Source organism: Photinus pyralis, unplaced genomic scaffold (assembly GCF_008802855.1).
Source record: "Photinus pyralis isolate 1611_PpyrPB1 unplaced genomic scaffold, Ppyr1.3 Ppyr1.4_LG1, whole genome shotgun sequence".
Taxonomy (NCBI): domain Eukaryota; kingdom Metazoa; phylum Arthropoda; class Insecta; order Coleoptera; family Lampyridae; genus Photinus; species Photinus pyralis.
This window is the reverse complement of record NW_022170249.1, coordinates 36,393,123-36,408,032: the sequence shown is the minus strand read 5'-3', so window position 1 is coordinate 36,408,032 and position 14,910 is coordinate 36,393,123. Positions and strand designations below refer to the sequence as shown.

The 14,910-nt window shown below is 36.3% G+C and overlaps 3 protein-coding genes and 1 long non-coding RNA gene across 5 annotated transcripts; 1 reads left to right on the top strand and 3 right to left on the bottom strand.

Moving 5' to 3' along the window:
* Nucleotides 1-9,777: 9,777 nt before the first annotated feature.
* LOC116167042 lies at nucleotides 9,778-10,580 on the bottom strand. The gene is made up of 2 exons (XR_004144497.1): nucleotides 10,399-10,580; nucleotides 9,778-10,351 (listed from the first exon to the last, which is right to left on the bottom strand). It is a non-coding gene; the product is annotated as an uncharacterized LOC116167042 (long non-coding RNA).
* A 354-nt stretch (nucleotides 10,581-10,934) lies between these two features.
* LOC116160649 lies at nucleotides 10,935-11,995 on the bottom strand. 2 transcript variants are annotated; one of them, XM_031473900.1, is made up of 5 exons: nucleotides 11,753-11,995; nucleotides 11,639-11,697; nucleotides 11,404-11,585; nucleotides 11,142-11,349; nucleotides 10,935-11,093 (listed from the first exon to the last, which is right to left on the bottom strand). In XM_031473900.1, exons 1-5 carry the CDS (start codon nucleotides 11,791-11,793, stop codon nucleotides 11,041-11,043), a joined length of 543 nt encoding a protein of 180 aa, XP_031329760.1. In that variant the 5' UTR covers nucleotides 11,794-11,995; the 3' UTR covers nucleotides 10,935-11,040. The 2 variants fall into 2 exon arrangements, with proteins under 2 accessions (XP_031329760.1, XP_031329758.1); XM_031473898.1 differs by having other exon boundaries at nucleotides 11,404-11,697.
* Nucleotides 11,996-12,628: 633 nt separating this feature from the next.
* LOC116160253 (protein ALP1-like) lies at nucleotides 12,629-13,643 on the top strand. The gene is made up of 2 exons (XM_031473413.1): nucleotides 12,629-12,915; nucleotides 12,965-13,643. Exons 1-2 carry the CDS (start codon nucleotides 12,653-12,655, stop codon nucleotides 13,641-13,643), a joined length of 942 nt encoding a protein of 313 aa, XP_031329273.1. The 5' UTR covers nucleotides 12,629-12,652.
* Nucleotides 12,629-14,846, bottom strand: LOC116160559. Its single transcript, XM_031473816.1, has 3 exons — nucleotides 14,466-14,846; nucleotides 14,252-14,411; nucleotides 12,629-14,199 (listed from the first exon to the last, which is right to left on the bottom strand). The coding sequence occupies exons 1-3, from the start codon at nucleotides 14,596-14,598 to the stop codon at nucleotides 13,962-13,964; spliced, it is 531 nt and encodes a 176-aa protein (XP_031329676.1). The 5' UTR covers nucleotides 14,599-14,846; the 3' UTR covers nucleotides 12,629-13,961.
* Nucleotides 14,847-14,910: the final 64 nt, after the last annotated feature.

Sequence of the window (14,910 nt, the reverse complement as noted above, 5' to 3'; positions counted from 1 at the left end):
TGACGGTTATAAGTATGGATATATCATACGCATACCCCAGCGTATAGTCATTAAGGCGACAGAGGAGCCTGTTTACAGTCAAGTTCCGCAGAAGTGGTGATAGCACCCCACCTTGGTGGGCATCCACTCACTACTGTGCACCTTAGTGTTTCGTCGCCAACGCTGATGTGCATTGCTCTGAGATTCAGCAGCTGCGCAATCCAGCTCAAGACTTTTCTTGTTATATCACTTCAAAGCATAGATAAAATCACTCCAAGGTAAATATGAACGCCAAATCTGGTGAAAATGTCCGTAACAGTTTAGTTGAATGCTGATATAACCATGATATAAATAGAGTTACTTGATTTTTACACGATATGTAACTGTGATGTAATATTAATATCATCCAACATCATAGAGAATCCAATTCTCCTGAGGTTTATCCCCGCGAATCATGTTCGCCTTGGCATTTAAAGATTTTGGCCACCAACTTTTTTTTTTATCGGTGGTCAGCTCAGGAAGCCGAATATAATTCCTCGGACTCAAAAGTATATGACTGCATTATTATGGCTTACTCTCGGGCTTGCTGCTAGTCATTATCGAAGCTTCTTTGCTTCAAAAAATCAATATCTTCTGAAGAGATTATTCTGGTCATTATTCACAATGACTGGTCAATGTGATTAATTAAGGGAAGAACAATTTTTTGAACAGCCCCCGGAAACCACCGCCATTTATGAAACTGAGAAGATATTGAAAAAAATCATTCCGGCGGGTGTTAAAAAAATTTTCCTTATTATTCACATTGACCAGTCATTATGAATAATGCCCGGAATAATCACTTTGACTATAACATATACCTACACATTTTTAAATAGTTAGAACAATCAAATTTGGGCATAAAGAGTATTAAGTAGTATATGTTGTAGTATACAACCTATCTTCATTCAATACATTTTTTACAGATTTCTCAAAAGTATAATTTTTTGGGTACCTAGTAAGTCTAATTTGACTGCAAAACAACTTTAACATGATTTAAATGATTTTAATCTTGATTTAAATCAATTGATGTTTCTATATACTGATGACTAGTTTCTAGGTAAAAAAGAAGATAAATTGGAAAATTTTAGATAGGTACAGGCTCGGGTACAGGTCAAATTTAGTATAATTATTTATTATGAAAATTAATTTATGTGATAGCAGGTTATTTATTGAATATATTATTAGTGCAACAGTTTAATAAGAAGAAAGCTTTTACCAGATTTAATACGTAAACATTTTGAAACTATGTTTTCACACTAAATCTAATTGTTTCGGAGGTATCATTGTTCCCAACTTTAAATATGCCAACCAATTTTGAATCACATGGACTAGTAAAAAGATTTTCTACATGAATATAGTAATTTCCAAAACAAACTATATCATCATTAATAGAAATAATGTTCTTAATTAAAACAAGTTTCCCATCCCTTAATAAACAAAAGCATTCGTTGAAGTGTAAAGATAGTGCAATGCTAGAGAGTTCCACTTTTATGATTTTGCCATTTTTATAATGTATTTTGGGCCCTTTTTCTTGATAACTTTCATCAACCACATGTTGTTCTAAGTAACTGAATTTTTTTACAAAATAGGAAAGAAGTTCTTTTGCATAAGCATATTGTTCTGTTGAATCTGATTGGAACAGATAAAGTTAAAAAATAAAGTTTTTTCGATAAAATATTTTTTAAAATAACAGGACCGATGTATAATAGAAACAATCTAAATTCAGTTGCCTTCCACCTGTCTACACAATGAACACTCCTAGGTTTCCGTGAAAAATCAGATGTAACAAAATCTTTTGTTGAAAGGAAAGCTTCATCAAATTTCTCTATTTGACTTTTTGTAAGGCGAACAGCTTTATTTGCCCGAAACCATAAACATAAACTTCTTTTGATAACACCCAACAAGACTAAATGCATATAGTCCAACGGAACTTGTTCGACCATATTGATATTAAGTGTTTCTACTCGTAAAATAGACGGTCCATGATGATGTTCTGGTTGTTGCTTGAGCCTAAATGACTCATTTGTCCTAAGAGTACTGTTTGCATCTAAGAAACTTCTATTCCTGTACCTTCTGAATTTTGGAATTCGTTTACAAATCTTGATAAAAATGGGAGTCAGTAGGTTTACTAAGCCCATGAAAACAACCAATAATAAAAGAGGCTGTGTATATATTTTTAAAGATAATATCTCCGATAATAGGCCGTTAGCCTACCCAGGTGGTTATTGGTATCAATAATTGCTACTTTAAGTTGTCTCTCGGCAGCTTGCTTGTAGTTACGAATGCGGGGTGCTTCAGCCTTTCTGACGCCCGCCTTTGATTGGGGCTGTGATCTGCCATTTTTGTCGGCGGTTGGGTTGGTGTCGTCATCCGACCTCTGCCTCTTTTTCTTCTCACCTACGCGTTTGCCCGCCTGTCCGGAGTTAGCTCTAGAAGCCTGCCTCTGGGTCCGAGTTGGGCCACGGGAGGTGGATGGTTTGGAGGATGGTGTTGGCGCCGTTTGACCTAATTGAACCAGCCTGGTCTTCTTCCCCCTCTTTTGTTCAGCGCCGGAGATGCGCTTACGTGATTTGGTTTGTTGCTCGGGGACCTACAACAACACATTTTGAGGGGTGTCCTGGGACGCTCCCTCTAGATTGTTTTTTTTTGTCCATGTTCGAGTTGCTTGGGTGCCATTGTAGCTGCTCTTAAATATGCGGCCCTGAATAGGTATCAATCACATTTTCTAAGTAGATGAGTCTTTGTTCTCCAACACCAGGAGGTTGAACTTGTGGAATTCGCAGGTTTGCCTTTACAAACGCCTTCACTTTAGACCATATTGTTTCCACGGGATTCAACATTGGTGAGTAAGGAGCTAACCGCAGAAGTGTTGCTGGTGTCCTATCGAGAACTGCTTCTAACCGGCTGTGACAAGGAGCGTTGTCAACAACAACTACCAGATCCTCAATCCGATTGCCAGTGTCTTGCCATCTTTGCATAAGCGTTTCAACCCATGCATTCGCTGATTCATTAGTAAACGATCCTCTTCTTCGCTCCACAGCTAACAAGCCCGCTGCCGAGATTGCACAAATTAAGTGTACATTCGGACCTTTGCTTGCAGGTAGCTTTTGCACTGCTCTGATACCAGCCTTAGCACGTCCTCTTTTACGCCTACAGAACAGATTGAAGTTGGTCTCGTCAAGCCAAACAATTTGTTTTCCTTGTTGTATAAGTTGGTTTAAAGATCGAACATATTCGGCTCGTCTAGCCTTATTTGCAATTGAATTCATTGTTACAGGTTCATAGTGGACCTGTTTGAATGTCAATATTCTGTCCTCAAGGTAGTTTCCGATTGTTGATATAGAGACAGTTTTTTGGAAAGTAGTCAAAACCTTACTTTTAATTTGTTCTAGGGTAAGTCCAGTATCGTCCTCCGTCCAGCTTACAATCACATCAATTTCTTCTTCCGAGATAACTTTTGGCTTCTTACCCCCTTTGGGTAGAGGTGTATCATCTCCCGATCTGACCCACCGGTATGCTGTTTTGTAGGGCACATTCAGTTGAATGCTCAACGCCACCCAATCTTCTCCTTTGTTGGCAGTAGTCACAATTCTTCGCCGATCCTGGACGGAATGCTTGTGATATGTTTTCCTTTCAATGTTTTCCATTGTCTCGATAGCTTGTCGGCAAATAGGACATTGTTCTGCATTCCAAACCTGTAATTGACGCTGGTTTCCTAAGCAAACTTCATGTAACAAATGTCTACACGGCAACATTCTTGTTACTTGTTTCCTCAACATGGTAGATCGGCAAATGCTGCAGTTGTCTTTGAGCTCCATATTACAAGTAATTAACATAAATTACGTCAATATTTTCTTTCAAAAGTGCAAAACACATCCTATACACAAAGTACAAACAAAGCATAACTTCATTTGTTTTTTATTCAACCGGGCAGTTGATTTTAATTTTAATTTTTTTCTCAAATACAACTGACAACTTCTCGAATTCAAATCACACATTCTGAAATACAATTAACGACTTCTTAAAATTAAATGATACTTTCTCAAATACAATTGACTATTCTCAACTACATTTGTTGTTTTCTCAAATCCAACTGACTATTCTCATCGACTTTGATGTTTTCTCAAATACAAGTAACAATTCTCAAATACAATTTACAGCTTCTCGAATAAAAGTGGAAAAGGTGTAGATGAAGGTGTGCCGTGCCGCTCTTTACCAATCAGGCAGTCAAAGAATACTTGCTACGTCGATTTCAAGAAGACGTACTATTCTCTTTGCCGAAGGAAATTGCATTATAATTAAGGATAATTATCTTTGTATGGGTATGGTATTTCAGCTGAATTGTCTTGACACCATGTACCTGTTTCCCGACCCTAGGCACTTCGGATTTCAAGAATGTAACGGTCACCTCCTACCTGCCCAATTTGAAAGACGTTTGCCGGGATATGAAACTGCACATGCATAAAGTGTTCAACGATCGTAATTGTTCTTGCAGGAAACACGATGTTCCATGCTGTGAGTTTTGTAAATGTAGAAGTAAAAAAACTAGGGAGCGCAAAAATCCTTTCAAAAATCAGAACGTAGAAGAGGAAAACAATTTGTTATCTACTACATACACTTTGTTTATTTCTGTAATAAAAGAGAAGACTGAATTTGTTTTGTAACACCATCTAATTTCCGATCACGTATCTCCGAAACCATGCGTGATATCACATTTTGAGTAATAACCAAATTTATTCAGTTTTTAATGGCCAACATTTTTGATAATAAGACAAAACATGCTCCTGCCGAAATAAAGTCGATTTACGTAAACATTTATAATTTTTGTGTATGACGTCATGGTGCCGCTGAGTGCAGGTCATGATAGACTGTCACCCAAGTTTTTCGTAAAGCTTGACGTACGTGTAACTTTGTATAGAAGTATACCCAGCAACTCGATTTTCGGGTTAGAGTAGGGCTCTTGGGTCTAGGATGGTAGGGATGATCAGATATGGCCCAAAACGTTGAAAATAGCCAAACACACGTAAACAAACAATTCCCATCGAAAAATTAGCCATATTTCATTTTGGGCCGGGCTGTCGTGAAGTTGGCCGGACCCAAATGGGGTTTTAAAAAGGGGGGAAGAAGGTGTAAACAACATGCTCTTTGAAATCCATAACATACAAATAAAAAATTGGAACGTTTCATAACCTAACATTTACATAGCATTATATCACTCCAAAACTTTTGAAAAATTTCATTTTGGCGCCCCTATTAATTCGTGACGTCATAGAATGAACCGTGTTTGTCGCCAAAATTAAGGCTATACCTGGCCAATGTCACCACCATTGGCGGGAAAAAGTGCATGGACGACTTTGGCCACCCTCTGATGATGAAACCAAAAAACATTTTATAACAAAATATTCCACCATAGTGGCTAAAGCGAAAACTCACTTCGCGCCCTTGGTAAACGATATCGATGACAATCTGCCAAATTATCGTAAGTATCAAATGCGTAATTTTACAGGACAGAGAGTTTTTTGATACTCCATAAATAAACGGTTATAGTAATTCCGCTAATCTTAATTATAATTTAAATGCTATTTTGAAGAGATATAAGGAATGAATTATTCTTTAAAACGTTATTTTCTATTAATTTTGAGACTTAGTTATTTTTGCGATTACTAATTTACTTATAGTGTTATCGTAAGTATCGAACTTACGCTAATTTTCAAGTAAGGTGAATTGAGTTACGATACTTTAGTGGTTATTATTTGGAATCATGTTTGTCTATAAACAAACTACATGAAATAATTTTTTTCCTCGAAAAATACAAAATCAATAATATAAAGAAAACAGTACGTGGTAAAGAAATGTATAGTAACGTAGTAAATCATACTAAAACTAAATTAAAAATATTACTTTATACCCTATTTATAATCAATTATAATTTAACTATCATCGCGATCCGTATCTGGCTCGTCTTCTTCATCAGTTTCTGCCAGAACATCTTTCATATTTTTCTTTGCCCTAAGATCGAAAAATTCTGCGTGAAACTGCTGAGGTATAATATTCTTCTTGCAAAGGTTTTCTAAATCTCTTTTCTTCATTACTGATATTGGGAGTAGTTGGGAATACAGTACGTCATTGGTCAATTCAGAATTATTATATTTTAGCGCTAAAAGTATTATGACAATAAATCATATAGTACACTATACTTACCATTTCGTTTTGCTTGCAGGACATTAACAAAGCTATTTTGTCTATCACAGTTGTAGCCAGAGTTGGACTGGGTCACTGGGTCACCTGGGTCACTAAATTAAACTGGGTCGCTGGGTCACGTCATACTCTTTTCAGTTAGACCCAGTGACCCAGTTTGACCCAGTGACCCAGTTTGACCCAGCGACCCAATTTCACCCGGGGACCCAATTCGACCCAGTCACCTAGTTTGATCGAATAACGCAGTTAAGTCAGTGCCCTCGGTTCAAGTGTACAGATTATGAAATAAATGAAATGCTGGTTTGTTGAAAATAATACTCGATTGCTTGACAACTGCCATTTCTGTGATGTTTGCTTTAATACTGCCGTAAAAAAACTTTCCATGTCCCGAATTGTATTAGAATAATGTTATTTCTTTGCTTCAGGGCTTACCAGTTTGCTTACAGGTGTTCATTCACATTTAATTTTTTTCTACTAGTTAGCTTAATCCAAATAAATCTTTTCTCTAAATACTTTCATTGACTGCTTGACTACAAACTATAAACAAATGCATTTGATTTTTTTAGGTATTAGTTCTCTTGAATGAAATTGGGCTAAGTGCTTGTTGCCGAATATTATTGAGGAAGTTTTTTTTTAAATTAAAAGTTACTTGAAATTGTTTTGGATGATACCTAACAATAATTTAATTACTGGGCCACCGGGTCAAGACGGGTCACTGAGTAAAGCTGGGTCAAGATGGGTCAAGCTGGGTCACCGGGTCAAACTGGGTCACCGGGTCAAGCTGGGTCACTGGGTCAGTAAACGAACTGGGTCACCGGGTCACTGGGTTACTCTATGCTTGACCCAGTCCAACTCTGGTTGTAGCTGATCTGGAATGTAGCTTTTCCCTTCTCAAAACAAGCTTGCTTGATTTGACTTATCTTTAATAATTGGCCATGGGAAGTTTTGGTCGTGGTGGTTGGTAGTATGTGATCTCCAAACTTCTTCTAGTTTTTGAAATCGTAATAATGCATTTTTGTCACATTAAATGGTTTTGGATTGACCCTAGCATTAGATATAATTGTCGTCCATTCTGACGGTGCCCACACAATTCTTCGCTTCATAAAACGCTCTATTGTTGCATGGACAGAGTCCACTGGCATATACAGGGTGACAATTTGAAAACTTACCACCCCCCATATATTAGTAAATAAACGAGATATTTAAAAAAATCAAAATCCGTTTCGGTAATTCGGAAGGGGAATTACAATGACATAATTGGCGACGCACCCCCTCCAACCCCCTGCGCCCCAGCCACTCCAACTTTTAAATCTTAAATAGTGACCCCCCATGTGTGATACGTCGTTGGAAAGCTCTGAAAAAATGCTTTCCAACCATACCAAATAGCATTACATTTAGGTTAGTAATTACCATGCAAATCAAAAAATAAACTAATATGATACATTTGAAATCTGTCGTATTTAAAACGCAACCGGCGAACATTAGACGAACTAAGACAGAGAATAATTCAAGAATGTCGAAATATTGCAAAACCAACATTGGAAAGGTTCGACAAGAGTTTGAGAATAGATTATAACTGGCGATCAAAAATGAGTTGCTGTCGAGTCGGCTTTGGAAGTTCAAGTTAAATACGATTTTCCATGTTTATTTTTTGATTTGCACGATAATTACTAACCTAAATGTAATGCTATTTGGTATTTGGTATGGTTGGAAAGCATTTTTTCAGAGCTTTCCAACGACGTATCACACATGGGGGGTCACTATTTAAGATTTAAAAGTTGGGGTGACTGGGGCGCAGGGGGTTGGAGGGGGTGCGCCGCCAACTATGTCATTGTGATTCCCCCTCCGAATTACCGAAACGGATTTTGATTTTTTTAAATATCTTGTTTATTTACTAAGATATGGGGGGTGGTAAGTTTTCAAATTGTCACCCTGTATGTATGCCCAGGTAAGAGGTAAACTATTGTAATAGTCTCTATGTTATTTGAGTGCACCTGTAGAAAATTTTGCAACATTGCTAACATAGCACGGTTGCGGTTCTGACCAGCGCAACTGTCACAATATAGGCTGATATTTCTTATACCTCTATCATCGACAACTTTGAGATATTGAGACATAATGGTGCATATTTCATTGCATCCCCGGTTACCATCTGCTTCTCCCCATAAAAAAGCAGTAAGTATTCCTCGAACCACTTTCGTATACAGTTTGGTTGTAGGAATACTTTCGGGAATAATACAAAAGCATATTATCCCCATGTGGCGTGTTTAACACTTTTTGTAAGTCGAAACTAACACATAGACGACTATCATCTTTTAAACATTCCTTTTGATCGTTTAAAAACAACTCTTTACTACTTTCTTTCATTTCTAAATGTTTGTGAAACAGTTCTTTAGTTGCCTCAGTTTCTTTAAATGCGCCATATTTTCTTGGCTCACATAAATGGCATTTGTCTTTCTTGGGAACATGGAAGCCTAGATTGAAATCTTTCGAGAAGATATTACGAAATACTTTTAACGATGGAGCGTTATTACATTGATTTAATTCCTTACAAAAAATACGATATAAGTTGGCCACATTTCTTATTTCAGACGGAAGATACTTTCTTGAACTCTGGTTGCGGCAGTAATGAGATGGGACTGCTGGAAGTTTCTTAATAAAAGCGTGTACTAAGTCTTTCACTTCTGCGGTCGTTTTATTGTGGGGTGTGTGCTTGCCTCTTTGATCAGATTTTGCACATTTATGAACAGCATTGTTGATAGCATATCTAAGAGTCATTTGGGACACATCAATTGTTTTTAATAAGAATTGTTGACATACTTCCACTTTTTTTGTCACACCAATTAATAAAGTATTTAAAAGAATTGTGCCTCCTACTAATGGCAGCATCCTGCTTTCTACGCCGTACGGACACCTTCTCTACCCATGCTAAAAGCCAAGCACGTTGCCGAATATACGATCCCAGGCCACAATAAAATTCGTGGATATCATGACGTTCTAGCTGTGTAAATGAACTAGAACACCGATTTTGGCAGTTGCTTTTGCATGGAGTTTCCTGAACCTCTTTTATCTCCTAACTGATTTCTTTGCTTCCTAGTTTTTTTTTATTTAATTTTTCGGGGTTTCTTAAACCGCTATTTCCATCGACTTCTAATTCTAAATCAACGAAATCCTCTTCTTCGTCCTCATTATCGTTCTCGCCAGAGAAATACGAAACGTCAGATTGGAACCGTCTTATTAACAACTGTTTTTTATTTTGTTGCGCAGATAGTCTGACGTTTTCTATATTCGCATCGTCTTCACTTGAAGAACTATAGTCAACCAGTTTTATAGAAGACTCAATGTCTTGAATATTATTTAATATATCCCTTTTTGGTACACCAGCGGTAGTGGATTCTATTAAAATATTAGGAGCTTCATTGTTATCTTCCATTATTAAGTTATGGTTATGACTAGGGATGGGATTTTTAGGCAAGTGAAAATGAAAAAAAGTAGGGAAAAAGGCAAAAAAACCACTAAAGTAGGCAAGAGAGATTACATTATATGCATAGTGGTCTAAAGTATAGGCATATTTTTTATTAAACATAAAAGAACATTAAAATGCTACTATATACATAATTTGCATATTCTAACACTGTGATTTACTAAAACTATGTGTGACCATCAACATTTCGATGTTTTTTTCTGAAAGATTGTGTCTTTTATCACTAAGTATGTGTTTATACATGGAAAAGGATCGCTCAACCTCACATGAAGTTATTGGGGCATACTTAAAAATAGGTACATCCTTTGTTTGAAAATTTAAGGGAAGTTCCGCTTCCCCACCACAAAATATTTTTTTAATTGATGACAAGAGTTCATAGCCTGGATTTTTTATTAGAGTATTTTTTAACTTATTATATGCAAGTTTTGCTACAGGTCCAGGAGCTGTACGTAAGGAAGTTGTTAAGTTTTCAATTAATTCTAATGACTCCGATAATGGCATGCTTCTTGCTTCTATTTTCGTGATTGTATCAGAAATTATTTTAAAATGTGAATGAATATAAACAATTTCGTTTTTAACATTTGGAGATTTAAAAAAATGTTGTGCATTTTTTATTGATACTGCAACACCTGCATCAAAACGTAACACCACCTAAAACAGTACAGTAGAATATATTTACAATGTCTTGTATTTTTTACCTCCTTTATCTGCTCAAAATGAGTATGATAAAATGAAACAGCATTTAACCAGGTACCCCACCTTGTTAGAACCGGTTCAGGTGGTAGTGCAACGTTAGGTATCCTCTCTTTATAAATTTGCACTCTTAAAGGAGCTTTTAAAAATATCTTTTTTCTACAACTGTCAAAAAAACCTGTCATTTTCTGACGGATTTCGAAACGCGAAGTACTAGATTTTTAATCGGTTAATTAATAAGTAAGGTTGCTCTTGACAACGTGCGCGAAATCGTCAACAGTGAAAAAAAGTATTTCGCGCACGGGAGAAAGTTGAACTTAAACAGCAATTTAATTAACAATCGGTTCAGTTGTAGAAAAAATATTGTATATAACGCTAGCGCGAAGTTATTTCGCGCATTTGACTGATATTTTAACTCGGCTTCGCCTCGTCAAAATACCTTCAGTCTCAATGCGCGAAATTGAACTTCGCGCTCTTGTTATATAAATAACTATTTGGTATTAGATATTATACCATTAACATTATGGTATTCCTGGCGGATTACCTCCGCTACAAGATTTAGCGCATGTGCCATGCATGTGAAATGTATAAGGTTGGGGTAAAACACTTTAAGACTTGTTGCACATTTAAGCATGTATGGAGCTGCATCAGAGTACATGACTAACTTTTGAGTATTGTATTCCATTTGGCCACAGTATAGCTACAAAACATTTTATTAACTTCTATTGAAAATTACAATATGCATTACCAAGACTATCATTCACAAATCTTGCTACTGTGCAATGATTTGTCCTTTCCAAAACCTTACAAGACAGTAAGTGCGGAGTGGTTAACATATCTTTTGAGAGCTTTCCTACTATTAAATTTGCAACATACCGTCCCATTGAATCGGTAGTTTCATCCACACATATCCAAACATTATAGTGGCCTATATCTGCTCGAATATCACTTATTGCCTTAAAAAGATAGACAAAATAAATTACAATTGTAATTAAAAAATTATATTGTACCTGATTGTAACACTTTGGTAAATAAAGTTTGCTTAGCGTTGTGCGATCGGGAATGTTAGTCAAGCTGTATTTTTCTAGGAACTGTCGAAATTGCGGATTATCTAACTTATACCAAGGTATATTTGCAGCAATTAGTGCTGTACATAAATCCATATAGAAGGTTGCTTTCACATTTCCATTGCCTGTAATTGATTCAGGTAACTGTGATTGCTTAGAAACTCTCTTCGATAGCAACCTTTTATGTGCATTGGTCTTCTCATGTTGTAGGATGTGAAACTTCTTCTTACAGGAAAACTTGAAACATAGGATAATAGTGGAGAATACTACCGCTATATATAAAAGTACTTACAACTTTATTACAAAGTCTGCAAAATAATTTGTCACCTTCATGATATTTAAAATGGGGATTGTCTTTAATCCAGTTATTTATCGACACTTCTCTGTTTTTAGGCATTATAATTTTATTTAATATTGAAATCGCTAACTTCAGTCACTTCTCACTTCTCGTGCATGTATAAATATGCTGCCTTTTAAATATTGACGGTAAGCACATTATAAGTTTATCTTTTATATAACACAGGATATATTTATAGCTAGGCCTGATGATGGCAGGTGGGTTTATGCAAAAAATTTAAGAATTAATTTAAAACTAATTTAAAAATTAAATTAAATTAACACAAGACAACGGTTTATCCAAAAGAAATAATTTATGAGAAATAATTTTTAAGGCATGCGCTTTTGGTTTTTGATGCCCAACCTCCTTCTTTACTGTCATAATTTTATAAACATAACCTTGATTTTGGCGCGTAAACTTAACCTATAAATATTCAAGTTTCTTCAAATGTACTTGATTGTATACATACTATGAATAGGCGTAAATTGATTACCTGCATGGGATTTTCCTTGCTCTTATTAAGTACAGCAGCAGCTGTAGTTACAATGAAAGAGAAACGTAGAAGGCGTTGGGGTATACGGCCTCTTAATCGTGAACGGAAGCGACTAGGACATTTTGCCACTCTGGTCATTTATATGCAAAACAACGATGAGGAGCAATTTTTTAAATATACTAGATTAACCCCAAGATACTTCCACATTCTACTAAACATTGTCAAGCCATTTTTGACCAAACAACCTAGGAACAAGATTTTTATTAATCCTGAGGAACGATTAATGATGACGTTACAGTAAGTTCATAATAAATGTGATGGTATACTAATGTAATAACAGTTTCCTATCCCAAGGTACGTCCATGCAAGATATTGCATGGAATTATTATGTTGGTAAGACCACCGTTCACTGCATAATAAAAGAAACTTGCCAAGTCCTTTGGGAACGACTTCAACCTATTTATTTATCGACTCCATCAAAAAACGATTTTGAGAGAACTGCTGCCGGTTTTTCCAGGTTGTGGAATATGCCCAACTGCATTGGTGCTGTGAATGGGAAGCACGTAGTTATTCAAAGTCCCAAACATTCTGGATCACAGTTTTTTAGTTACAAAAAAACCTTCAGGTATAAATATGTTCTTGTTAGATGTATAAAAAATGAATTTATTGTGTAGTATTGTCCTGATGGCAAGTTGCGATGCTCAGTATAAGTTTAATATGGTGGACATAGGGGCTGCCGGATCTAACCATGATGGCATGGTATTTAGAGAATCTGGATTTGGTAGTGCGCTACTTGAACAACGTCTTCAACTACCAAATCCAAAGGTGCTACCAGGAAGCAGCATTCTGCTACCCCACTTTTTGGTGGCAGATCAGGCGTTCCCACTGCACCAGAACATAATGAGGCCTTATCCCGGAGAACATTTGGTAGAAAAAAAAAGGATTTTCAATTATAGATTATCAAGGGCACGACGGTGCATAGAAAATGCATTCGGGATTGTGGCACAACGGTGGAGAGTGTTGAGAAAAACTATTATCGCAGACCTCAGCACTTGTGAAGAAATTGTGAAAGCAACTGTGGTTCTACACAATTTTATACTTACAGAAGAAAATGGCAAAAAAGTATATCTACCAAATGGTTATGCCGATTACATAGATGGCGAAGGGACTCTCCACGAAGGTCGTTGGAGAGGTACTGGACAACACTTAACAGGCATTGGAAGGATTGGCACCAACAACTTTTCTCACAGAGTTGGTGCAAATAGAGATTTGCTAGCGGATTATTTTGTGTCCGATGCTGGAAGTGTACCATGGCAAATCCAACAAATATATGCAGGCAGCTTACCGCATTGAATATAAAAATGTTATATTATTGTTAGTTTGTATTATATTTTGTTAACCTAACTATTACAATAATCATATTACAAAAATAAATTAAAAAGAAGTATATATGAACATTAATCAGCATATTTTTGCATTACTTGCAGCAAGTCTATTTTTGCCTGTGCTTTTATTTTGTTAGAGGTTATCCGGCGTAAGGAGGCTGCAATGTTGTAGGCGAAATGGTCGTCTTCATCCATGGCTTGTGGCTCGTTCGGTGGGGGTTGTTGGATTGCCGTGTTAAAAGCCGAAAAGGCATTTGAAATGGCTAATTGCATATTTTGGACAGAATTATTTTTCGTTTTTTCGTTTTGGCCGTCTTGTAATTGGAGGTGTAATGGTTACTCGAGTGGTTACTGGACTGTTGGGTGGCTCGTCTGTTTCCGAATCTGCAGGAGTGTTAGCAGGTTGTTGATCTTCAGTTTGTGTTATTTGCGTGAAGGTATCCCATTCTGGGGAATTCGGCATCTCCAAAATTGGAGTTTCTTGGTCCTGCTTTGCTGAGCAGGTTGAGATGTTGCCTGTAGTTCTGTAAAAATTATATTACAGTACATAAAGGAAAAGCAGTGAGGTGTACTAACCTTCTTGGTATAATAAACGTGTCCAGGAAACTTAATATATCAAATAAGGGCCATTTCTTCTCAATTCCTCCTGCATCACCGGATCTATTTGCTTTCATCTTCTTTTTTTCAACAGTGTACCTATTGCGTAGAACAGCGAACCTCTGTTCAGCCTCACCAGCTGTAATTATCTAATTATAATGTATAATAAATCAAATCTAAACCCAAAACTTACCAGATGTGTTTAAAATAGAACCAATTGTGGACCAAGCATTGGCCCTCATCGATTTGTTTTTAAAATCTGTATGTCTCCTATCATACAGAAAATTGTATTTTTCTACCAAATTTATTAAAATGGTATCATCCATTTCGCGTGTGTATCTTACGTAAACAAGCAGTAAACAAGTAATGGCGCCCGCAACGCACGTGTTCGACGTGACCAAGTAATTTCAATCAGCTGTTAGGAAAAATCAATAAATTTACCGCATGCGCATTTGCGTTTTCACGTAGCATTTAATTTAATAGTTGAAAGTTGGTTAACTTTTAATTTTTTAATTTAAATTTAAAATAAATTAAATGTGGCATAAACCACACAATTAATTTCTGAGGTTTTAACTTTTTTAATTTTAAATTAATTCTTAAATTTTTTGCATAAACCCACCTTAAGTATTGTAAATATA